The sequence below is a fragment of the Fopius arisanus genome, unplaced genomic scaffold (genome assembly GCF_000806365.1).
Source record: "Fopius arisanus strain USDA-PBARC FA_bdor unplaced genomic scaffold, ASM80636v1 scaffold00040, whole genome shotgun sequence".
Taxonomy (NCBI): domain Eukaryota; kingdom Metazoa; phylum Arthropoda; class Insecta; order Hymenoptera; family Braconidae; genus Fopius; species Fopius arisanus.
The window spans coordinates 150,939-178,550 of NW_011887779.1; the positions used below are offsets into that span (position 1 = coordinate 150,939).

Sequence of the window (27,612 nt, forward strand, 5' to 3'; positions counted from 1 at the left end):
AATATACGGACAATATCTCTTGTCAAATCGAAACTAAAAGATTTTCGTTATTAAAATAATATTTCGAAACTAGACTTAAATAATTGAATATAGAAATATATAAAATACATCTTCGGGAATTTTATTGGCAGTAAAAAAATCGAATGGGAAATATTTATGTGCATGCATTATGTGTAATATATATTATTATATATATATTATGTGCATTTTCTTGCAGTACTCTTGGAAAATTACACTTGAAATTACTGTAGAAGTAATAAACGACTCCATTAATTACCGCGAAAATTCAAGTAACAATTTCCCAGAATGTTCAATCCATAAAAAATTGTAAAAAACTTCACACACCTATATTTATAATAATTAATAAAAAAAAAACAAAATAAACATAAAATTGTATTGGATATTGAATTTTCTTGAGTTAAAAATCAAATTTAAACTCGTAAAATAGAAAATTCATGCGATATTGTAACAGAAACATCAAACAACATTTTAACAGTTAACTTAACAGTTTGTTAAATGTATTTTGTTGGTAGCACTCCCTGGAACAATCACTTTAATGGATGGAATTGAGAACGTACAACAATGGGATAAAATGATGATGCAGAGGGTTTAATTGTTACAACATAATATGCAGTAGACTTTAAGCGGAAGAGATAGAGGTAGGTTTTACTGAAGCTGAGACTAAAACGAACGCCCTGAGAATAGGATGACGGTAAACCCCGTCGGGTCCTATTCGTCTTCGTTATGTACCACTACACTCAACAACTCGTACCACCAAGAAGTGCAAGTTCACTTGAAATTTGAGTGAAAAGCCCCCAGCTTCGTCAAGCTCATCCATTCGATTGTTTCAAGTCCATTTCATTTCTCTCACTTCTATTTTTTTTTTTCGTAAACACTTGTTCCTCTCTTACCTTGAGTTCTCCATTGTTTTCACCGGTTGGTGGTCTAAAACAACACCCCCCCTTTTTTTTTCTCTTCGCACATTCTGCTTCCACTTGCTGGTAAACTTTTCGTGGAAAATGCATGAGGAAAGACTCTTTATGCATTCCCAACTTTCTGAATTCACATTGAACCGACGCTGCATGCTTATTTCTTTCTTCACTTCTGTTATTGCTCTATGCAGTTTTAATCGAGAAGACGAGGTGCCATATGCCTAACTTTTATTGCTGAATTTTCCTCAAGATTTTGCATATTCACGTTCTCCTGATTCTTGGGTGAAGCTCATTATATTTTACTGGGCCCTCGAGGAGGAAAATCGCTTTCGGAGTCCATAGACATTTTATGATAATGATTGTTTAATTGTCGGAAGGCTTGATAAGCATTTACGAGAGTGATGAAATGAGATCCCAACTTATCTTCAAGTACACTTTCTTGTAAATGATTTTTGAATCGGATAATAATGGAGGCATTTTCATTTCTGAAACTGTTTTGTAGCTCTATCCTTGATTGTTGCTATCGCTCATGAATTTTAAGCTATCTAACTACCGATCGTTAAATGGAATTGCCTCGTTTCCTTTCCTTTAATTTTCGCGTCCTACCCAATCCTCGTGACCTCATCTACATTTAATAGTCAATTTTTGAATTTAATTCGATATATTTCGTCTGTAATCATGACCCTATGAATCCTCTAATTTCGTTCTTTTGATAAAAAAAAATTCGTCAAGTCTCATTACTTTTGATGGGTACATTCAGACGATCCCAGCTTTACACGATGATGTAATTACATTTGATAAACGCATGAAAAAATCTCACTGCGTGATAATTCCATGTACCTTTTTATGTCGTAATAACTCACCAACTTTAGAGTGTTCTGTAATCATCCTCTTTTAAATCACTGAAGGCCATTAATTCAACCCCAACAAATGCCCCAAAATTTCGCAATTCTCCCGAAACACCGGGACAATAATTTCACAGGGTCTTACTTGATATTCCCAAAACGTGGGTATCTCTATATCCACCTGTATTTTATTGTGGAGACTCGCTTGCAGAAGCGCTGTGGCAAGCACTTACTAACGTTCCATCCAACGTTACAGGGATTACTCTGCAGAAGACAGTTAATTCACTGGATTATATGCTAAATTTATTCTTACATTTCAGACGAAGATTTTCGAGCTATACCCAACACCACTCGCTGATAATTCACTCGTTGAGCAGATTCAGGGACTCAGTTATTGTCATTATTGCTATTGACGCAACGTATCGTTTTACGAAGACTCAGGAAAACTATTGGCTGGGAAGAAATAAATTGCCCTAGATTCTCCTGTTTGCTGAATTTTTAGTCAAGTAAAGATGATAAATGGGTTATCTTATTTCTAGTTGACACTGGATTGCAGCTAAATGTCTAGCGCCTGCTGCCCACCTGCGAGATATAACTCATAATTCTTGTTCACTCCACTGTTGAAAATTTCTAGCTGGAATTTTCCACTGAGACTTTAAATTCATAGCGTGTATTAATAATAATTATAATTTCTGAATTGATTTGATTTTTCTAATTCCCAATTATTGAAATATTCGTTAATGAAAAATCTATTATTATAAAAAAATTAAATTTTATCAACTCTACTCAATAAATTATTTATACACTTTCTTAACCCCGAGAAAATATTCAATATATCCTCCATATACTATTTTCCCTTCTTATAAACAATTATTTTTCCGTAAAATATTTTATATAATTTATTCTTTAATAGTATATTATTATAATTATTTGATTATATATTTTTAAAATGGAATAACCGTTCATTATAAAATGGAAATATAAATCTTGAGGGAAAAAAATAGACACAATTATTCTAAAGTATTCTATTTATTCGTCAATAGCATCACATTGGCGGATGCCTGTTATAGATAATTATATACAAATGTTTACACCCTGTGTGTTAAAATTCACCTGTACAATAAAGCGGATAGCTCACACCAGCATCCATCTCGTGGGCAATGGGTACCATAATTCATTTAAATCATTTACCTTGTAATGAAATATAGGCCGTCATCCACGTGCAATTAAAACGATGTAATTAGGTCCTTCAATTGACTAAAACCGGATAAATACCACTTGACTCATCTGATTCGAAAGTGTTAAAGTCGAATAAAATTTATACAAATATATGCATAGCATTTACACTATTCACCATTATCGATTGTATTTCTCATTTATATCCGTGGGAATAAACAAATACACTGTCAATGGCGTAAAACCCTGCAAATAATCAACAATTAAATCCAACCAATTGAAAACGCGGAGTTGACTGATTGGATATTATTTAAAGGTTCATCTGTACATGATAAAGAAAATGATCTTTTTGTTTATTTCACGTGCTCTCATTTTCGCTCGTTCGGCTCAAACCTAACGTGAAAAAATAGATTGTTTAAAATTTAGTAGTCACAAAGTTTTGTATAAATCTGCAATCAGACAATCTCATTCATTTTAAATTGTATCGCAGTTCGCCAAAAGTTTACTCTCATGCATGGTTGAAATGTTTAGGAATCGATAAATGGCGTGGGAAAGTCGAAACTGCGGCAATCGCCGAAACTTTTTTCTTCAGTAAAAATTTTATTATCTCCATGGATGATTGGTCGATAAGTTTTTCTAGAGTAATAAAAGAAAAAATGATAAAATTTTCTCTTATCCACTTTTAAAAAAAAAAACAGAATAACGATTGTTCAAGTTCTTTCAGATTATTAATCTACGCGCGATATGTGGACCTATTAAATACCTAACAATGCGAGAATAAATCTCAAACAGCACTTTGTGAAAGTCTGTATTCGGCAGTGACAGCCTGGAAGCAAAAGTTAAAAAAAAAGAAACAAGTGATAAATCAATAAAGTCCAATTGGCTTTTGTACGTTCGTGTTGAACCCAAAGTCTTTCATTATGCGCAGTCCCTTTGATAATTCCTTGCGAACAATTTTGCGCCTGGTAATTGGATTAAATGAAATCAAAAAGGTATCGAAGCCCCAACATCGTCTACTGCTTTGTCCGTTGATTTGATAGTCCAGACAGATCGATCAATATCAGATGGTGTATGACATAAACCAGATGCACTGGTAGCTATATTCTGCCTCTTTGATTTTCCTCTTGGATTTTTCATCGTCGTCCTGGGCCACGTACGGTACGAATCCTGGTCACAGCGTTTTAATAAACAGCAAGGCATGATTGGCTTTTCTGTAGTAGAATGCGAATGGCCATGACAACAATAACGCCGAAGCACCATGGTTGGTGACCTGAACTCCTCGGGCGGTATTAAAATTGGTAAATCATCCAGTAAACCAGTGGAAGGCTGATGAACACTCCCAGGACGGAATGCGTTAGGACACGTGGATCAGGACGATGAAATTTCGTGTATCGATGATTTTGATATATCATCGAGAGAACTCTGTGTACCAACACTCACCGTTACAATTGAATTCAAGGTATTGTGAATTTCATTGTTGTCTATTTTCTGACGGGGATGGCGTCTTTTGTACGGCTCCCAACCCCCTGGTTCCCGGTGTCAGTGTGTGGCAATGACATCAGGAGCACTTTTGGTGCTCTCTATGCTGAAAGGCCTTCTTTGGTCAACCTCGATAACTGCTTCAGCACGATAACGCGGATCAGGAACTTGACACCTTGGTGTACCGGAGTGTTGAGAGCTACTTGTATTAGTATTACTGGCAGTGTTACTCGATCCTCTCTCCGATCCGTATAGAAAACTACCGTATTTTTCACCAGAACCAATTGTCCTCTGTTTAACAATACCCGGTTGATACGATTTGCCATCTCTCTCGGGTTTTGGGCTTTGATATCTCTGATAAGTGAGATACTCGGGATCTTCAGGATGCGTTGGAATAGCAGCAACGTATGGTGGATCGTGGACGGACCATCCGGGAGGTGCTGGAATTGGGGCGTGTTTGGGGCATATTGTTCCACTTGCGTCTCTTCCTCTGGATGCTGGACTACAGCTAGAGCATACACTTGGGGGTTTTGATGTGCTACCGTGAGTTGGTTTTGGAGAGTTGTATGTCTGACTACGTGAGGATTGCCTGAGGCTCGGATGTACACCGTTTCGAGAGCCACTAATGCTACTGTAGCCGAATGTTGAAAAGGCTGGGGATGGGGCACCTGGCTCCGGTATACGAGGGTCAAAAAGACTCTCGCGCGTTTGACACGAACTGTCACACATCTGGGGCTCATCCGTGGTTTCCTGGAGGCGCTCTTGCGTTGCGTTACTCACGTTGTTACTCTGATGTATGTCAATTATGTCATTGGCGTTGTATGTCATCTCGAGTACCAAGTCCTTGGTGTATTCGTGAGCTATTATTGTCGCTGTTGGTATCAACTCCTTGTTTGAATCAATTTCAAGACTCGGTGAATCACTACCGTGCTGACGAATGTCCGTCTGTGACACGGATATCGGACAAGGAGTTGACTTTCGTCCAATCTCATCCAAACGATTCTCCCGTGACTGTCTTATGTGTTCCTGCAACACAATTTACTGGTGTGTGAAGCAATCCCTTTATACTCTCTAACGACTTCCATCTCTCTTGGGTGGAATATTCAATTAAATTGTCAGTGGTACGACTCGGCTAGAAGTTTTCCAGTTTTTTTCGTCTAGAATCAGAAGGCTAGATCTATATTTTTGCGAGCTTTGGAGAGTTGATGGCACGTCGTAAAGTGTAAACTATCGTCACTATTTTATTGGCACCGATATTATCGATTTTGTAGTAAAATAAAAAACCTTCATAAAGCTCAGATTGGATACGTCTAGGAAGACAGCAATTTTCAGCGACTCGTATGAAAATAATATAATTCAATTTTATGGGGTATCGATGATGAGGATTACTTACCCGTATTATACGGTGATCGCTAATGATTTTTCGGATGCAGTTGAAGAGGAAGGCGAATGTCAGGCCGAACATTATCACAGCGAAGACCACGAGGATTACGACGATGCGGGTGGAGTCCAGTGCCAGGGATTTTCCTTTCTGTAAAAAAAGAGACGTTTCACTTGGTAGTAATAACTCGTCAAATTAATTATCATCTCTATTTTTATTCTTCACGAGATCTACTGCGCACTCCGTGCGCCGAATTTGAATTTGGCGGTTCGACTCGACCAATGAGGAATTAGACCTACGCGGTTCGAGATATTTCGACTCGGGCGAACTTCATTTTTGTGTTTCTATTTCATTATTTTCATAATAGAAACGATGAAACATGAGGAACGGGTTCTCACTTTGCCTTTGGCTAAATTTAATTTTTTTTTTGCGAGGCACGAATGATAATATCAGTGGGGGAATGCGGAATCATTGAATATTGGAAATTAAAAATTCAATCAAGTGATCGTTGAAGTGCGATGTCACTGGTCAAATTGTCACATGTCATAATTCGATTGGAGAGAGATAATTAATTAATTAAAAAATTTTAGCCGAACTAGAGCTGATTGTTTATATCGGATCCCGCTAAATTATTAAACTATCTGATTATTAAAGAGAAGTTCATGGGAATTAATAATAAAATAAAAATGTCCGAGGGGGTAATCACTCTTAAAATCTGGTGGACAGGCGACATTGAAATCTTTTGAAGTCTCATGAAATGTCGAAATCCAATAAAGTTTGAAAAAAAAAATAAATAGCATATCTTATTCATAAATAAATATTGAAGGGAAATTCACACAGGAATCAAGCAAATAACCCATAAACATATGAAGAATATTAATGTCTTTAAAATTACTTATACTACTACTCATAATATTTAATTAGTTATTTATCGATTTTTAATCACATGATTTTCCATTTCATTTTTCAACGATAGAGATATAAGAATCGGAATTCAAACATTCAGATTCAGACTCTGAGCTAGAACCAGAGAGATTATAAAATAAAAATTTTCTTCAATTTTAGAATAAAAATAAAATAAATATATAGATTTATATACATATATATCGAATAAACCGGCTTCAAAAAACGTTACATTGGATTTTTTTAAGGGATTTTTATGAATTTAATTTTTTTTAAAGAATAGCAAATGTTTGGATTAAATGTGGGATATCAGTAAAATTCAAATACCAATCGTGAATTGCACATTGTGTTAATTATATCGTTGTAAGAGGATTATGGTGGGGTTTTGGTTAGAAAAGAATAGCCAAAGCGAGGGGATAGTCAGCGAAATAGTCACGAGAGATTACACCAGTGGCACGAATGTCGAAACCCTGGTTCTCTCATTCCCTAGTGAGCTTAGACACAAAGGTCCAGCGTTGGCGTTTCACGGATTCATCGAACTAGGTAACATGGAAAATCCACATAAAGTTCACTGTGCATTTCTCAACGACAAGAATCTGGGGGTATAGAGGCTTTTTGTCGTCGCTAGTTGGTGTTTCTGCTGTACCTGACAAATGCTAATGCGACGATGAATGAAATACGCAGTGTGGCTTCAAACCGCGAAACAGCGGATAATGGAACATCTCGGAAACAAAGCACTGGCTCGTGATATTCCGATGGATTCTGAAACCCTCAACACTTGGTGGGATGCATATGCATGAGAAAATTTCAACTTTAACTGGAATAACTCGAATTCTAGATGTGAAACTTGCCACTATTGCTGTTACATGATATAACAAGAACGAATAAAGAAAAAATGAATTGCGCTACATTTTTGGGATTCTATCGTACGTATGGTGATTGAAATGATAACATTTTGGTATTTTTTTTCGTTTTCCACCATGTGAGGGGGCGATGGGAATGGTAATATCTCGTTATTCTCTCTTTTCCCTCTTTTTTGAAATTCAGCTTGGAAAATTGGAATTATTGGAATACATGAATTGAAATTTTCCCACAACCTATGACAAGTAACAGCCGACGCATTTTTCCTACCGCTCGCAAATTGTTTTTCAAATTGGATGCTTAAAATCTTCAGCGTTCCTCATGAATCGTTGAGCTTCATTTATAAGAGACCAACAAGTACATCAATATTTTTCCCAAAATTGAATGTTAAAAAAAAACCTCGGTCCACTATTGGATTTTCCTCTTTGTGATGACCGTCCACGATTTTATTATTTCAAATATCTCTGTACCTCTGTTTTATGCATCACAAACGGAAAAATCCAATTAAACGCTTTACCGAATTCCTAAAATGTCCAACCGTCCTTTCAGATTTGACACCACCAAAAATTTTCGCTCAATAAATAATTGAATTCGATTAGTCCACTCGAATTGACACACTCTGGGTGTCTAAAAATATCCCATGCGTTCATGACAGGACTAGAACAGACATCACACCGGTCCCATCAGTTCACGGAGTTTTAACCGACGTCACTTTGTGATGGCCTAGCGTCAGCATTACCTTTTCCCCGTGACAACTTTGTGTATTTGTCACTGGCAATTACCCGAATTAGAGGTAACCCGCGTTAAAAAAAAAGCGAGAGCCAAAACGTTTCGATTAAATATTCAGTATTTGTTAATGGTGATGTTTACTCAGGCGTCATGATTTGATGTTTTTCCGTGTGAATGAATGGAGGTGGATAGCTAGAGTCAATGGCCGAGGCAAAAATTGCCAGCGATTCGATGGCACTCGAGTTGGTACGTGTCAATGACATTATTTCGGGGCTAGATCTTGCTGACACTGTGACGACCGCATTCCAATTTCTACGGTGAAAGAAGATAGGTTCCTCTTTGACGGTTAAATTGAACATTCTGTCATAGATGTTGTACCACACACCAACTGAGAAAATCTGTGGAAGAACGCCCAAGTCACTGACTTGTAATACTACCCTACAAGTATTACAATTGCATAACTTCGGGTAGACTGAAAAAGGGAAAAAAAAAATAAATGAGACAGAACAAGAGTCATGGCATGAAACAAGAAACTCATGGATTAATATACCATCCTCTCCAATGCATTGGTCTGTTCTGGATTCTTGCCAAATGCATACATAGCATTGTGCAATGCAAGAGTCGGAAACACCCACACATTTATTTTCTGGAAAAACCGATGAAAATTAGGTGATTGATAATCCAGAGAGTCACTGGAATCACGAAAAATACACAATAGACACCTATTTTTGGTGATTTTTTTTTCGGGGATAATAGCGTCGGGATAACAATAGCATTACGCTGAGTGCAATAAAGAGCTTCATTGATTTTTTCATAGCGAGATTTTCGTGCTCGCATACCGGATGAAAATTGAAGACTAGTTGGTTGGTTCTTTTTTTATTTTCCCCCCTTTTTTATCATGAAAATGAATGGAATGTAATAACCGTGTGATGAGGATTTTTTTTAACAAGCGGAAAAACACTAGTACGAATTCTTCCAAAATTCATGTTATACAATATACCGAATGATGTAATTGGATTCATTAAAAATGCTCTTCACTCTAGTCAAAATTCACGTTTTCCCATTTTTTGGGGAATTATCGGTGGAATTGATGTAAAAAAAAATATCTCGTTTTTTGCGTTTTTTTCTTTATTTAATGTCTCATGAATTTTCTGATGGCGCGATGATTCTCATGCGTTTTCTGGATAGTTTTGTGATTCTTTTTGAAATTTCAGAAAAAACGCAGATCAATATTCCACTTTGACACTTCCTAGGCCATCAAATAATAACAAAACGCAAAAACGTTATATTTTTTTACATCAATTCCATGGGTAATTAACAAAAAAATTTTAAAACATGAATTTTTACGATAGAAGTGTCCAGGACAAGCTTAAACATGATTATGTCATGAATTCTGTCAGGTAGGAATAAATTGAAGGTAGATCATGAACAAAATCATGATTACGTGGTGTCTACTGCTGAAGTCCAATAAAATCTAATCAATAAAAATCCAATAAATCAAAGAAAAATAATAAAAAATCCCAAGCCAGCCTTTAAAATATTTCTCCAAATTTGTATAAAGTATTCAACTGAATTCAATTACTCACCCCACACATAGATGGATCTTCATCCCAGCCAAGACGACAATTCTGCCTGTTATTGCATGTTAACTGCCCCCAGATACATGTTGCATCATCGCAGTCGTATTCATCATCCATGCAGGCTGCAAGTAAATTACAGTTCTTCAACCAATTCAGCAATATCCAAAAGCCAGAGATAATGCGTAAATTAAACATTACTATGTGGATCAATACTATCCATTAGACAGGTATGCGATGGTGCAAATTGAGGGAAGCATGGAGATTGGATAAGGGAATAATACCACACGCATCGGCTGCTATTCTCAGTAATCCTTGGTCAATTCATCGCTGCTCCTTGCCAATGAGAACGATGTATAATTGATTCTTGGTACATTCGATACTCATTATGTACATGATTACTAGTCGGTGGTGTTCGTGAGTAATTTAAAATTGATATCGTATGGTGAAATTTAAGCGTGATCGATATTATTGAAATTGTTTCAGTATTCTGTTGTGTACAGAGAAATTCTATACGGCCTGAAGTATGCAATTGCACGTTGCAGTGTGTCAGGCGTTTTGATTTTCATTGTGATACATCCCATGACACATTCCTATCCCTTTTGAAACTGATGCGGTAATACTAGTAATTTACAAAGCCTGCATTATTTCGCTTTACGGTGATAGATTGAGTTAATTCCAACAAAGATTGTAGGGAGATCGTGTGATTTGTGTGAATAAATTATCAATTCATTATTCTAGCTGATTAGTAAGGATGAATTAATCTCACCGTCATCCTTGGCTCGTACAGCTGTCATGAGCGATTTGAAGGTACCATTGATGGCTTTGGGCTCCATGTAGATTCGAATGTACATTAAGTTGGTTTTTGTTGCAAGGGCTTCGGCGATACTTCCACAGAAATTTTTTACTAGTGATGTCATTTCTGTTCTTCCGTCAAATACAGACATGAAATTTGCGTCGCAGTCATTTGGTCTATCAAGGTTGAAGTACTCGAAGTTCAGTTGCATCTGTAAAATACAGCCATTAATGGGAAACGGAAATGGAATTTCAAATATATTATGGGAAGCTTCGGTAATTCCGTTCAGATCCTATTTTAAATATGGAGAATTCTGGAATTAGTGTTCATTCATTTGGCAGATTAGTCGGGAGTGAATTGATTTATTCATCTGTAAAGTTTCATTCCCTCATTGAATTCTAAAAATAACTTTATATTCAATTATGTATTCAATCATTTTAATCCCAATCGCACGGAACAATGAACAATGTAGCGTGTGGCCGCTCTAAATTTTATTCAATAATAATATTAGCCCGAAAAAATGTTACAAAATATTATATAATTATTTTATTTTTTTAAATATTACAAATGAAAGGATTACGTTGAAATATTTTGAGTGTATGATTTTAATTTGAATGAATGAGAAGAGAAAATAATAAAAATTTACCGTCCATCCTGGTTTTGCCTCAACAATCCAAAGACAGTCTAGTGGTAGTGCAGTTTTTTGGGCGAGAGCCCTTTCTTTTTCAATCTGCGTACTATTGATTGCCGCATCATATTCGTGAGTCACGTACTTAATGCAGGGCTCAGCTTCTGGTGGCACTCCAGCTGTGAATCAAATCTATTACAACTCTGAATTCCCCGAAAGTGCACTCCCATGTCTGTTTTTATTATACATGAAAATTGGAAGCTATCCAGAGATTGTGGATGAGTTTAAAAAAGGAATTATCATTGGGACATATTAATGGCATTTTACCCTGATGCTGACTGAACGAATTAATTTCAGTGACACAAATGCATCTGCAGTGGACGTGGATCCACCCATTGTCGGTGGACTCTCGTCATTTCATTAAGCCCCGTAATTGGTCTGTTGATTTCGATAATTGAATATGAAGTAACTGCTAATTAGGGTCATTTGGAGTTTAAAAGAGTTCGAATGAGTAATTAGCAATTATGAGAATGGAAAAAGTGCAAGAGGAATTTTTTTCGTAATACATTACTATTTGGGTAAACTGGTGATTGCATTAACAGTCAAGTATAGTTCAGCAGTCCAGGAAATGTAATATGACAGTTCAATGAAGGGTACGACTTTGCCGTTGTGTTTGGGATACATCCCTTCAGGGTATGTGCATTTCCAAACTGAGTGATCTCACGAGTATGAGAGTACACTGGTAATCCTCACTATGAGAACATATATACCCAGTGCTTAAATTGCCAGAGAGCTGAGTACGCTATAAAAGTGAGACGTACTCGAGTCCAGATCAGCAGAAAAAAAAAGAAAATCACGTTGAGCTGTTTACACACCATAAAAATCACCGAAACTTACGAGTAGTTGGTCGTGGCACAGTAGTCCATATGGCCTTGAATCCCCAATACTGAATAGTGTCATCACTGTGGAAATGCAACCACAGGTACCTCCCCTTGGACGTGATTTCCGGTGGGAATGACTTGCCACAGTAGAGTCCGACTAGTGTTGCATAACCGTACATCCCATCTCGTACCTCGAGAAAGTCATATTTGCAATCTTCCTTGTCTTTGGCAGCCTCAAGATCAAAGCGGTCCCGGAAATCGAGCTTGAGCACCATTCCTTCACCAGCTAGAACGTGAGAGCCAACAATTTATCGATCCAATGAACTAATTGAGCAACTCATGCATGCATATCTAGCGTTCATTAACGTAGCGATATCAGCTAGTATACGAGAATATTAGTTTACTCATTCCCCAATGATTTCTCATATTCCTGATATTCATTACCAGGGCTCATTGAGTCAGTATGAATATTGTACGGAGCATGGCAGTACATGCACCACCTCTTTAAATGTACGCACGATCTTGATATAATCCGTGTGGATCTTCGTTATCGTACCTGTACCCACTATTATTCGGGCTCATCGTATACATCCGACCGTTCGATGACACTTAGACATACCTGCACACCGAGTTAATGCTTACGTGCTGGGAATGTCAACGATCGATCGATTGATCGAATAGGTTGAGAATAATAGCCTCAACTCTCTGGGCTCTACCTCATGTTTCTACCGTTTTGATTAATTTTCCGACGCCATTGATATCCTCCAGTCACGAATAATTATGATAATCAGTCGACATGAATCACCCGAAGGTATCACCGAATTCATTACTGACATTTCGGTAAGCAATCAATGTAATTCTGATTGAAGTTTGCTGACAGCGGGGCAAATGCATCAACAAGTAGAAGTCATGCTTTCTGAATTACTGGGCTGCTTTAAAATCTCGGTGTAAACTGCAGGACTGAGAAAAATTACTATCCAGTAAAGTACTGCCTGATATCTACCTCAGATTTTATCGCGATCACCTCGATTTTTCTTTTTTTTTTAAATTCTTTATTATCAATTTTTACAATTCGAGTATAATATCCAGCTGATCTAGAGCTCCGGTGTGGTGTCATCTCCATGACGACCAGCGACAGATAAAAATGCCCTAAAAAGGGGATAGAAGACTAGGCCAAGCTCACACCACTTCCTCCTCACGTCCAGGTCTTATCCCAGAATTATTCACCGCTCGATCGTCAGGATTCACTTTAGCCCCCACCCCTACATGCAACCAGAAATTCCTAGAATCGTGAGACGGAGCTATATAACCTCAGTCTCCATTTCGTGCAAATATCTCTACACGCTTTTGCCCTCGTGACAAATTCGAGCTTTATGCGCACCGAAAGCACATAGAAATGGCCTGAGAAATTCACCTCCAGAGGAAAACCCTGAGTTCGAATATTCGTGATTTGGTAGAGTGGCCACCCTGGTATGCAGTTGATGTGTTTGCATACCAATAAACCATTTGGCCAATTTCCGAAGAGCGACTGGACATGAGTTGATACTCAAGTCCTCAACCATCTTCTCCTTTGAAGTGAAACCCTCCCTCCCACTTCAACCAATAATTAATAATTTTTTCTTGCTATCAATACTCGGCAAGCTGCCAGTATTCGTTGAGAAAACAGTTGACCTCTCTCTCTGGATCTTTACGGTTAAGCTGGCCTGCTTTTGGGATACGGGTTGGAGTTAAACGATGCTTGAAATCCATTCTGGTGAAAGGTATTCAGAAATTTCTTACGATACTCGCGATTCAACTGGATGTTTATATTATTTCTGAGGATATTTCAAAGACGGGGACGATAAATCGTGGGAAAAAAATAAGAATGGCTGACGGAGGTTGAGAGAAGAGAGTACGAGTAAAGTATTTGTACGATAATTGTGGAAATACGATATTAATAATAGTTGTTCAACGAGTTTGTTCGAGGGAAATTCCAGAGGGTTTTGTCGTTATGTTGAGTACTTGTAGTCGATGGTTTGAATAGATTTAGGAGCGATATAGAGTGGTTTGTAAGCTCACTAAACTGCCCCCGGCCTTTATACCGCATTCTCTATGAAAATTCATTCTCCAGTTCTCGAGTGTAAATGCCTTCGCCTCATTGACACTGAGTATACTTGCGAGGTGGTAATGGTCGGTGCAGGATAATCGCTCAGTGGTTTGTAGTAATTCTCTAGAGTATATTTGATGGAATACAAAGCAATGGAATAATGGCGATGCTGAGAAAGCAGGCAAGTGGATAGATGAGTGGATGAAATATCCTTGCATCTTGGATCTCGTTTATAACGAATGTTTTTGTGAGGAAAAGGATTAATGAGTTATGAAGCGATGAATTAATGATTGGATAATTCTGTGGCTAGATGAAACGTATTGAATTAATTTAATGAGAAACTTCTCTTCGGTTTTGGGTGGAAGCTTGTAATCGATGAAATTTAAGTTTGCAATTTTTTATATCTTAGCATAATGCAATTCAAAATGAAAAGGCAATTCAATTTTCAAACCTTGGACGTATATATATGTAACAAATTTCGTAAACTTAAATTCTGATTGGGTATCTGTGCATCCGAGAAATTAAAGCATTTTTATTTTTTATATTTAGGGTAATGAACATTCAATTAATTTATAAATTTTTTTAACTCGCAGAAATGATTTTTTTTATACGATGACTGTAAAAAAATTGTTATGAAATACTGCAATGATGGGTAATAAAATTTGTTTCGGTATTTTGTTAAGCAAGTTCGATGACAGAAATAATAATAATAATCGTTCCATGGATATATAGCAAAGATTGCGGAAAATGCGTGCTTTGGAAATATTTGAATACTGGATTTTTTCCCAGATTTTTGTTTAAGATTGAAATGATAGTTTCGAGGCTATACGAGTTTCGCTAATTCAATATAAAAAATAATACTATATGCAATGAAAGTTATTCCCCACTCGTTGATATAAATTATGGAGTTTTAAGAGTTTCAATTTAAAGTTCATTTGAGTGATGACTGAGAAAGTCTATTGAAGGCATGAGAAGGTCGTTTGTTTTGATAGAGACATATAAAGAGTCCTCTTAGATCAGAGGCTGGTGAATATCAGGCTGCAGAAACCCGAGATATGCTTTCATTCCCGAGTTATTTCTACTCTTGGCATCCGGAGTTCATTTACTTACACTGAGCGCTTTGGTTACAGGGAAAATACTAGCGCGGGGATTCCCAGTGACTGCGGAGCTTCCGGAAGTCGGCAGCAATGTTCATGCACGCAACCAAAGAGGATTGACTGAGTAGAGGTTCAGTTCTGGGGGTTTGAGTGATCGCAGCGGCATCGTAGTATATTGCACCACAAGAGAGGGAGGGCGCCACACGCAATGGGGGTGTCCCGCTGCCCCGGTGTCCCAGTTGACTAGTCCCGCTGTCAGAGGGACCAGTCAACTGGGTGAATTTTATTTTATGTGTTACGAAATTGGTATTCACTGAAATTGAAAAATGAAAAATTTTCAAAAAAGTATCAGAGGAGCATAAAAATGGAGGGGGTACTCACTGAAATTTGAAATTTCGAAATTTTTCGAAAAGTATCAGGGGAGCATGAAAATCGAGGAGGTATTCACTGAAATTTAAAAATTCGAAATTTTTGAAAAAGTATCAGGAGAGCATGAAAATCGAAGAGGTATTCACTGAAATTTGAAAAATTCGAAATTTTCAAAAAAGTATCCGGGGAGCATGAAAATCGAGGATGTATTCACTGAAAATTCTAAATTTTTGAAAAAGTATCAGGAGAGCATGAAAATCGAGGAGGTATTCACTGAAATTTGAAAAATTCGAAATTTTCAAAAAAGTATCCGGAGAGCATGAAAATCGAGGATGTATTCACTGAAATTTGAAAATTCGAAATTTTTGAAAAAGTATCAGGAGAGCATGAAAATTGCGGAGGTATTCACTGAAATTTGAAAATTCAAAATTTTCAAAAAAGTATGGGGGGAGTATGAAAATTGAGGAGGTATTCACTGAAATTGAAAAATGCGAAATTTTCAAAAAATAAAATTCACCCAGTCGATTGGTCCCTCTGACAGCGGGACTGCTATACTGAATATTATACTGAATATTACCAAAGAAGTAACTTCGGCCGTAACCCCCACTCTCAGAAATCCCCACTTGTGGCCGTGTTCCCCACCAGTCGAACCGAACAAAACCGAAGTTACTCCTTCGGTAATATTCAGTATACCAAAGAAGTAACTTCGGTTTTGTTCGGCTCGACTGGTGGGGAGCACGGCCACAAGTGGGGATTTCGGAGAGTGGGGGTTACGGCCGAGGTTACTCCTCTGACAATATTCACTATACTGAGGTAGTTACCGAGTCGGCTGGTGGGCAGACACCCCCACCGTTGGGTGCGCCCCCTCTTTCTCTTGGGGTGAGGTACTACAATGCCGGTGGGGTCACTTAAACCCCCAGAACTGAGCTTCTACTTCAGTCAATCCTCTTCGCACGCACCTTTCAGGTAATGAACTTTTGTACAATCTCCTATTTTTTTTTTTTTTGTAGAAATTCTGTAATGTCTACGTGAAATACTGTTTCTCGTATGCCCGTACACGGAGAGAAAAGTCCAAGAAAAATTCCGGTGAAATTAATCGTATGACGATCTATAAAATTTCCGAAATAGCACTATAAAATCTGAAGGTCTGTTTATGAATTCAATATGATTGGTTGGCGATGAACACCGAATACTTCCGATTCTTGCCGAAGTTGAACTTAAATTCCGCCAAAATCCTTGATTCGGACTGAGCAAACTAATCACTCATCATGTTCTCAAACATTTGGAATAGCGAGGCAAAAAAAAATTGAACAACGAACCCCGAAGAAAACGGAATTGAGGTGCAGTGGATACATCGCTACGTGCCATGAAACCATTCCTCACTGGACTCTAAAATAGGAGTATCTGAAACTCGTTGGGCAAACTGATTGAAGAGGTCACTTCCCTGAGTATATAATCTTATTCGCGCTTTGAAAAAAGTCAAACTCTCGAAATCCCCGATTTACTACCAAGAATAAGGAAAAAGGAAAATGAAAGAGAAGGAAAAATTTATATCCAAACTGATAGAATTCTGAGAGGATCGACATGATGGGAAGTACTTAGAAAATTATTTGAAGGTTGATGACCTATTTCGGGGATTTTCCGATGCGGTGAACCTCTTGTGAAAGGAGTTTGCATCGAATTCTACTTGAGTACTCCATTAAAGTGCAATATGCTGGGTCACTCTCAGAAAATATCCGGCTTTAAGACTATGACTATCATCAATCAAATTCCGGATACGGAGGGTATCATGTGATTAACAACAGGGTGCATGTGGAGCAACAGTTTCCCATTTAGGTGAACCTAATTGTGTCGTGTTCTCCAGAATGGGACGATCAGACTATAGATTCCAAGGTGAAGAAAAAACTGAAATATAGATTAATCATGATCAGAGGACTATGATCTACCTATGATCTATGATTTTTGGTAGAAGAAAATGGCTGTTGCCAAAAATTCAATTCTTTTCCTCAACCAGATGATAATGAACGCCTCAAAATGAAAAGAAAATCAATTGAAAAATTGAGAAAACTGAATATTCTCGAGAGGTTGTTCGCTATCAAATCCTTTCATATTAGATGAGATCTGAATAATTCTTTCCGCATCAGTGATTTCTCCATTGTTACTGAAAGAACTAGTAACTTGTAAAGAGAATGCTAGAATGTAGAGGCTGGTTCTCTTCAAGTATTCGCTGATAATAATTATCACCTTGGAGAAAAATCTGAAGAAAGAGTAGCGGAAGTTTTTAATGAAGCCTCTCTGGTAGATCTCGGGCTCTCCGACGTACTTGGCAAATGGAAATGGTAGAAGAAATATGGATGGCTTCAATACCAAGATCAGACGACTCTATTTCCACCGATTCGATTCCCCCTGATTAAACGTAATCCTCGCTATTCACCTCAAAGCCGAACTAACTCGCAATAATGTATAAGATGAAAACTCACGAGTCTTGACACGATTTATATTCATGGAAAAGCGAGAAAATCACTAGGTGAGGAAATAGGAAGTTGACAGAGACACCACCGCATGACTCCATTCACTGGGAACACCGGTGAGTTCCGTTTTGGGTGGTGATTCATGGCCCTGGATGCGGCTAAATCCGCTCATACTCTGGTCATGCGGTGTGGTTACGACACACAATGGAATTTGCGGATATGCAAGAACCATTGAACATGCTATTCCAAAGGGTTGAATATCATTTCTCAAATGAATTTCAAGTGCACAACTATCAAACAAGTGAAATCATAACTGACGCTTGTTAAAACAACACCAACTCGACTAATAATCAAGTGGAAAACGTACATACTGTGACATTTACCAAAAAGTTTCGATATACGTGGGTGTTGGAGGATGGGTCCATGAATTGTCGTCACCGGAAACGTCAGTGGATGCTTTTCCCTCGTTGTAGACACCCCTACCACCATCTACCAGACAGTGCCAAGGTCCAGACGTCTTGCCTTCCACGAGAAACCCTGAGAAACTTAGCTCAAACTCTATTCAACGGCATTCGTGTACAACCGGAAGTGACGTCGTCTCGGTGAAGTTGGATGAAGGCGAAACTTGCTCGTCGATAGACGACTTTTGACGGTTAGGTGGCCTTCTAGTCCCTATACAATCTAGATACTCCTCTACAAGTGTATTTTCCGAGAGAAGATACTACTGTATACATCGTTAGATCACTTGATGGTCAACCAAACCCATTGTCGAGTCTCCACCCAAAACTTTCCACAAGTCCCCACAATTACGTCAATCTAATCATTCTGCAATTTATGGTGAACAACTGCCATAAACTTTCCTCATGGTTTCTTTGCCTCTTCTAATGATGTTGGATTACTACCCTCTAATTGTCAAACTTTCACACGATATATCCAAGTGGAAACAAAGAGGCTAATGCTGAAACTTGGATGAATTTACCTTTGTGCTGCAGTTGGTTAATAAAATAACTGGCTTGCAAAAGGGAAAAATGAGAAGACAACTGGGTGGTAAAAGTTAGTCAGCATCTTGGTGGAGATGTTGAGACGGGGAAACAGAGTCATTTTGATTCCACTCGAGGTGCAACTTTGTAATCAAACTTAACGAGCGATCCTCGGAGGAATGAGTTAGGGAAGAATCAAGTGAGAGAGCTTTTGTGGAAAGACATTGGAGTCCATACGTCGGGCTTTCGTTGGAAGACCAATTCACTGCTTAACATTAAATTCTACGACCAACAGTACACCATGCTACGAGCTATTTTATAATGTATTGGGCTCTTCGCTCATTCTACATCCACCAATGAGATCTGGTAATGAAGGATCGCGCAATTATCATTCGACAAATGGAGAAGTCTAACGAACTTTATCCAGTGCTTCCTTCAATTTTTTCACAACGGCCAGGTGAAAATTTAATCAAAGCTTCGTCACAACCATCAAGTATCCGCTGAACTGTGATCTCATTATTGGAACCAGTTGACTTGGCCTCTTCGTCCCTTTCTGTACAACCTCGAATAATTCACTACGACGTACTAACTGTGTTAACGTCGTCGAGAGTGAGCAATTAAAAAGTTTCCACCGGTGCAATTAATAAGCGCCATGAAGAACTCATTGGCCGCGTACTTCTGAGGAAAGGGAGAAGACCATGGCAATAAAGGAATTGTATCATACACCGAGAGAATCCTGGCATCTCATATCTATCATTTTTCCAGATCATAACAAATTATTTTCAAAGGATTCACATCCGACGTACGGTCTGCAGTCAATACTCATTTCATTCAATTTATTAATTTCTCATTTGCGATAGTTCACGAGAAGTTGACAACAATTTAAGTGCCTCCCTTGATCCCGTGAATTCACAAACTAAAATAAATTTTCCTGTACAATTTTTCCCTAGTTACTTTCCTCGTCGTCAACTTAAAACCTCTGGCAATTTAAAAGTTGGATCAAAGGAAGCGGAAGCACCAGAATTTAAAGTAATTATTAGTAATTCATCAATTACTTCTTGATGGAGGCGAGATTTTCCTCGAGGGAATAGTCTGATAATGCAATGGAAAGGATCTTAGAATTATTCAATTTAAAAATACAAGTGGCTCAAGTACGTGTAATGCTTGCTGAGCACTCTCATAGTGTCCGTTTGGGTGTTACGATCCCATTATCCACCCTCAGAATCCAAATGCACGTAGTGATCCTAAATTCTCAATCCTTGACGATGCGATATCTTCCAACCTCCATTAACCCAACAGACAATGAGACGTTGAAAAGACATAAATGGTGGAGACACTATTCCAATGGAAATTTTCTGATTATCACGTCTTATTAAGGTTGTTGTCGCGTAGAATTTTTTTTCGACAGTTTTCGTTAAAAATTTTATGGTGAATAGTTTGAAAAATTAGCAACAAAATGAGCCTTTTTCATTTGCAATTGACCGTTTTGAACTTGAGATATAAATTTTTGAAATTCGAGTGATTTAACACGTGTTTAAATGGAGTTTTGCCGATTAGAATTTTTTAAAAATCAACGGCTCGACAGTTTCAGAAATAAAAAAAAACGTGGAATATACATTGTGGGAGGAAATACAGAAAAAAAAATCAAATCGATTGACCGTTTGGTTTACGGAATATAATTATCGGAAATTCATAAATTTATATAATTGAAAATAGTTAATATGGAAAATATATAGTTATGCTTTAGCTATCCATGCACAATGCAATCAATCAAGTGAGACTATATACCGCTAAAAGATTGTGTTCTAAACTGGCCCGTTTTACAGCGGATAAACTTTTTACAGAGACTGTCGCGCGACAACAACCTTAAGAGGGCGCAATTTGCTGTGAACTTTGCCAGCACAACAGCTTCATTGCCTCAAATTCATTATTATTGTTCTTAATGTTTTATTTTTATTTTGAATAATTGTAGGTCAACTGTTGATTTTCGAAAATGGATTTTGGACAGGTGTGGGTCAGTCCACCAGTGCCACAAATTATTCTGTACTTTTCACTCAGACGTAGCAGTGGAAAATCGACGATTGGAAATATTCCGTTGAATTGAAAAAGAGTCCACGGTCACTCGCAAACTCAAATCAGATTGACACATTTTCTCTCAAGAACGATTTCTGTCTGATAGAATCTTCATGCTTGAAATTCAAGAATAACCGATGACTCGGCAGCCAAAGTTTCTCCTCAACTTCCAACTCTGAAACTGAAAGTCCGTTGGGGTAATGTTTTTCAATTGAATTTTTCATCTCTCATTAGAAATTCAATCTCGAAGGTGTCAATTACTAGAAAATGAGAAAATATTATTTCTATCGAGGAGACGGCGCTTCCTGTCTCCTCTGAATATCCGAAAATTGAAAACAATAATAAAAAAAAAAACGGTAGCTTGCTCTGGTAGATTGAGTCTCCCATGGAAAAAACCCTGAATAAACCCTTGAAATTGACAATCGCTTTGACGGTTGGTAAAAAAAATATAGTGTTCCAACCAAGTTCACATTTTGGAGGCTTTTTCCGTTTTCAGTGGTTTCGCATTTTTTTTTCACCTAAAAAAATCGTCTATTGTGTTAAAAACGCATGAAGTTTGACTTTTTGATGAGGACGTGAGTGCAGTTTACCGTGAATTTGTAATCCCCGAATTTATTTGTCCTACACACACTGAGTTCCACAATAACTCCCCCTCCCCTCTTATTGATCATTAAAATGAAAATATTTATAACAATCCATTAAGCATGTTATAGAACGCACTATCACCCAAATGAGTATTCCAAATAATTGAATCCTTTCCAGAGACAGCAGTTCTGATTACATAATTACTAATGTGAAATGTTGTTAATTGTAAAATTGCACCAACTGGACAAATAACATAAGTGTATACATGTTGGGAGAGAATAGTTTGTTTATTTCAGTGGCTCCAATAAGAAAACTCAATTTGGTATAATGTCGTTGGTTGTTTCCAGAATTTGGGGAATGAGTGATGCATTGATATAATTCTACTGCAAATCTAAATTCCTGGTGGTGCACTGGCTTCGAGCTAAATTGCACTACCACTCAGTATGAAACAATGGGGGTATTTTTCCCCATAGAGTGTTGTGTTCTCCTGGGGAATAATTCTGTGTATGTGCTGAACTGTGTTATGAGGTAAAATCGACATGCACAATAGCACCAATGGAGGAGTCGACTCATCCGTTAACGGTGTCTCTCCTGCCGTGTAATCCTCAAATGCTGAGCACGTTTTCAAGTCTCACCGTCGGGAAAGCCTTTCCCACTGGCTGTCTCGTATTCTGGTATTCCATGGAAATTCCTCAGCCCATTATCATCCAGAGAGATCCACCGTATTTATATTACTGAATCCTCATAAATCGTCAACTCAAATCTGGGCCAGTCGTCGTACATATTTTTATTTTGCAAATTTATTTCATGTTTATCTCCCATAATTCCAACAGCTGATTAATTAACACGATATATTGTCTTACACAATTATTTTGTTACAAACTATGTTGGATGCATGTGTACCATTTTTTTGTGTAAAATTGACGTGCATTAGACATGTAATCGAAATTTAATTCTGTTTTTTTTTTCAGTAGCGCAGGGAGATGAATAAATCCTAAATGAGATATGAAGAGAGAATTCACGGTGACGACAGACACATACGGAGTAACATAAGCGATGCTATTCTTAGAACCTGAAGAGACCCCGTGTCCGAGTTCCAATAGTGGAGCACGTCGACCCTGACTTCAATCCGATTGAGAGCCAACTGCTCCGCTATTTGGATAAATTTGGGAAGACTTACCATTGGCCTTTTCCAATCCCTTTAAATTTGTGCTCACTGAATTCTCATGAATTTCTTTAGGGAAATTCCCCAATGGTGGATTTAGGGAGTCTTCTATACGTGTCTGTCGAGGTAAATGTACTCCAATTGATTTGGGTATTGGTTCATTTAAATGATGTAGTTAAGTAATGGTTAAATCCACCTCAAGCATCAGTGATTCTTACTGGTGGTGAAATCGATTGGCCGCACTCTTTTCTCGTTGGTACATGTTGTACGGAAGTTTAAGGGGATGAGAGTGATTTACGCTGTCGTACGGGGGAAGTTTGCCAATTTTATTTTCTCCTTTTGTTTCAGTTTTTTACTTCCATTTAGCCGCACACTATCGTTCTACGATCAGGGAAGGCTCCTCGGGGATTCACAGTTTTATTTTTTTATTGAGAAAGAATTTCAGGAAATTACGAGAGGCACACATTTTACAGGATATTTTCCCGTATTTTCGACTGGTGTGATAATTCAGAGGCTATGATGCTTTTATGCTTTCCTGCTTTTATGCTGGAGGAGGAAAATCATCGGCTTTGCATATTTTTCCGGTGAATTTCAGCTGGAAGTCTGTCAAGGTGGTCCTGCAGGCAGATTAGAGCCATACCTGATAAATATAAGGTACGCATTTCAGGTTTATCAGGAGGATACCTGATCCAGACCCTTGGCCAGTTAATATCAGGCTTATCTGCTGAGGTTGACCTTACGTCTCGTTTTCAATTCATGTAAGTCTGACTCGAAACTGATTAAACCCTTATCTGATTATTATTATTATTTTTTTGTTTAACCATGTTTTTATTCAAAATTTACAAAAAATATTTACAGATATTTACAGTATATACAGCAAGAAAAAAACAGGTACATAAAAAACTTTTGTTTAAGCTATTGGATTTTTATATTAATCTATAGCTACATGGTGACTCTCGCAATTAATAGTATAATAAATATTTGCATTTATTAACATGTTCCCATAACATCAACTTGGGTATTAATGCTCTTTGACGCATTATGAATATTCAATTGGTCTCAATTGTTTATTGCGCTTCAAAAAAAAAATAGAAAGAAAGAAAGAGAGTTGTTTCGTGTAATTACGGTGTAAAAAAAAGCGCATTTGCCTTATCTGATTATCGTAAGGGCTAAGTAAACCATTTAAATATCTGATAATGCCGGCCAGATGAGGACCCCAGCCCACCATTGCGGGCCTTACATCCCAATCTAGACAGCTTTATAAAGACCTTGTGAGATATATTAAATCCTTGACGAGTTTTGCGTTGAAAAGTCCGAGCTGTCAATAAAGTTGTCAAGAAGTGGATTTTTCTACTTGACTATTTCGTATTGTTGAATAATTACTCTGGTCTTTTAGCTACCTATCGCGAATATGGGGGTATGGCAGGATGAGGGTAGCGCATACGAGATTGCAACTACCACTCTGTAGTACCTCGAGTATTTTCCTCAGAAAAAAAATTATAGTGCAACCCATTTTGCTTCATTAGTCGTCAGTGTATTTGAAGAATGAGTTTTCAATAAAGCGATACGGGGCGTCGTCTCTCCGTGTATATTTTTTTATCTTCGACAACAGTAAAGGTGTATGTGCATCGCACAGAGGGAGATTCACATTATGTTCTTTCTACATAATAACTACCATGAAGGTAGGAACGGAATTGTGATCGAATGAGTTTGAGAATATAATCGAATGAGTGAAGGAAAAAATGGGAGAGGAAATAGTGAGGGACGTGATTGAACGGGTGGGACATCGAGAGGCAATTATAAAATCCAATGAAATTCGATGGAGCCGATAAGTTTCCGATTGTGAAGTGGAAACGATTGACATATCTAAAAATACAAATGTTTACAAAAAAAAAAAGTGCTGATTGCAGTGCATTTTCCGTTATCGTTATTGATATTTTGTATCATGAATGGTCATCTGTTTTATCATTCATCGGTATATCTAGTTGAACGGTAGCGACACAGATCGGAAATCGTAAAACAATATCGTTAAAGGTCTCGATGAAACATGTCCAATATTTTAGCGGTTCAGCCCAGGGGGCTAGCCATATCGTGTCCGAGTGACACATGCTATAAGGTTGAACGTTGGCGGGTGAAAATTGAAATCCATTTAGTACCGCTGAGAACCTAACGAGGCGAAAGAGATGAAACTTGTGGAGCGGGATGAAACCACAAATCGATTGGCCGATATTCGATCTACATCCCAACGGATAGTTTAATACGATATAATTAGCATTAGGTAAATAATAATGAGGCACTTACCATCGAGTATCCGAACGCAGTCTATTGATGCTGGATACATCTGGGGATAATTTGGACTGTAGAATTCTTGTCTTCTCTCTTCAGCGATTGAAAATTTTTCACATGAACCCTCTGGAGCATCGCGCATGTACCTCCGTCGGAGGCCAATTGCAGTCATTGCCGTTGTGTTATCATGATTGCCGGGCTGCCATCGATCCCGATATCCATGTACTGAGTGAGAGAGGGTGAATTGATCAGAGTGCCTGTTGAAAAGCTCACCGATATGGCGATCTTTCTCTCTCATCTCCACTGGGACAGCGCTCGTACTTCTAACTGGCGTTACTTGATCTTGGTGTGGCTCCAATTGAAATTGAAGTGAATCGATTGATGAATCAAGGGAATTCTGAGTTGTGGCAAAGTGGCCAATCGTGTTGACTGAAGGGGAATGCAATTCAACATCGGTTTTAGTCATCGTGGGACTTTGCGGATACACATTGCTAACTGATACCGTATCCCTAATTCCCATATTCGTGGGCAATTTGTCAGACATATGGGAATTGACTTTGATGGTGTAGGTAGGTTTCCTTGGTTGAAGTTCCATGGATTCTAATGCCACTGACCGTGGAGATTCCCTCATTGTAGAGTCATCCGGATGCTCTCCCGGTTTCGTGGTCGGAGGCAAACCACCGATGCTCGTTAGCAGAGCTCCAACCCTTTCCGTCTTCACCAATTGCCCACCAATCGATTCCAATGAATTCATATTGGCTATCTTTCGCTCAATTGAACTGCCTCCATTATCTGCTAACTCGTATTTTTTACTATCTAGACGTTGACCCCGCGGATTCGGGGGATTCTTCAGAATAGTGTCAGTCGTTTGGGCGCTACTTGTCGATGGGCTGTCTGATGATGTCTTATGATCATCGTCAATCGGAGTGAACCTATCTAATCGGATATTGGTGCTTGACACTTGAGTTGGCATGGCCTCGGGAAAGTCACTTGAGGTCGTAGTCACGCTTCTCTGCTCCTTCTGCCTCGACAAGACTCTCGAGCCAACGGTCGATGACCTTTCGTTTCTACGACCGCTTGGAATACTCCATTTCATCGTGTCTTCTGACGCATAGGTGCTCCCCGCTGTAACTGCAACATAAAGTTTCAATATTTTCTTTATTTTCATCAATTGTAATTTTAAGTTAACAACAGTGATGGGGGATTTTTTTTTTAATCCCAAGGCTTTATGTCTTGGAAAACTTATTAACTGTATTTTGTAGTCCTCAGTACAAATATACAAATCGATAGATTATCTACGGCCTCAACATTACTCTCACCCTTCGGGCTACTAGATTAACCGACGATATCGAAATCGATAAAAAAAATCGTCTTGCTGTTACGAAAGGTTCCTCTCTAAAAGCATTGGCTTCAAAATTATCAGGAGGAAGTGAACACCTCCTTCGATTCAACGGTCCCTCGTTGAATCGAATTTTTCAAGAGACACCGATGAACGGGAGATGGGTAATAAAGCAACCACCTGTACCGACATGGTTTTTCCTGTGGTTTCCCTTGTCAATTCTATGTTCTATAGAAGAGTGAATAAGGTACAGTGTATGATCCACATCCGCATGCATAGGGTGAGATAGGACCAATTGGCAAGAACAAGGCAGAAAGGGCCAGAATATAAAAATAAAATAAAATAAATAAAAAATAACGTAGCGTCTATCACATGCACTTCCATATCATTTTCCATTTCCAGTAATCCGTACAAAGGCGTGTAATTCTCAAACAGAATTTCATTTTATCTAATCTGTCTATTTATTCGTTACTTTTTTATTATCGTAATATTTTTTAGCATTCTGTCAGCCTTTAGGATTCTGTGGCACTGAATGGTGAAATTCACCAGCAACTAGTAAATTTTTCAGGTATTTTGTAGGTCCATTTTATAATATTTATATATATATTTATATTGTTTAAGGAACTTGGAATATTTATGTCGAAGAGATTCGCAAAGATTAAATTGTGTTTCTGATATATTCAATTTATTCAAATAGAATTTAAATCGCATGGATGACTGCAACTACCTGAGGAGTTCGTTTCCATAAGAATTTATTCTCTCAACCTTGACATCGCCTCCTTCCGATAATTTCTTCAATCAGGATGCCCATGGTCACCGACTTCATCCTCAACTTTTCCACTCATACACACTACTCGAGAAGTTGAAGAGGCGAATTAAGGAAGTGCTTTGGGAAGAATTGTCATGCTCCGGGAGTGGAGAGTTGACAAAACTCCTTCAATTAAAAAGTGGAAAAAAAATTAGATGAAGTTCT

The 27,612-nt window shown here is 38.0% G+C and overlaps 1 protein-coding gene across 1 annotated transcript in view; it reads right to left on the reverse strand.

Moving 5' to 3' along the window:
• Positions 1–3,324: 3,324 nt before the first annotated feature.
• Neto (Neuropilin and tolloid-like) overlaps positions 3,325–27,612 on the reverse strand; it is a 55,983-nt gene continuing 31,695 nt past the window's right edge. Inside the window, exons 3-9 of the mRNA XM_011304924.1 lie at positions 25,316–26,431; positions 12,205–12,474; positions 11,326–11,486; positions 10,653–10,890; positions 9,893–10,008; positions 5,826–5,963; positions 3,325–5,458 (exon numbers count right to left, since the gene is read on the reverse strand). Coding sequence (XP_011303226.1) covers positions 4,493–5,458; positions 5,826–5,963; positions 9,893–10,008; positions 10,653–10,890; positions 11,326–11,486; positions 12,205–12,474; positions 25,316–26,431 — 3,005 coding nt within the window. The 3' untranslated portion in view covers positions 3,325–4,492. The remainder of the gene's footprint in view (positions 5,459–5,825; positions 5,964–9,892; positions 10,009–10,652; positions 10,891–11,325; positions 11,487–12,204; positions 12,475–25,315; positions 26,432–27,612) is intronic.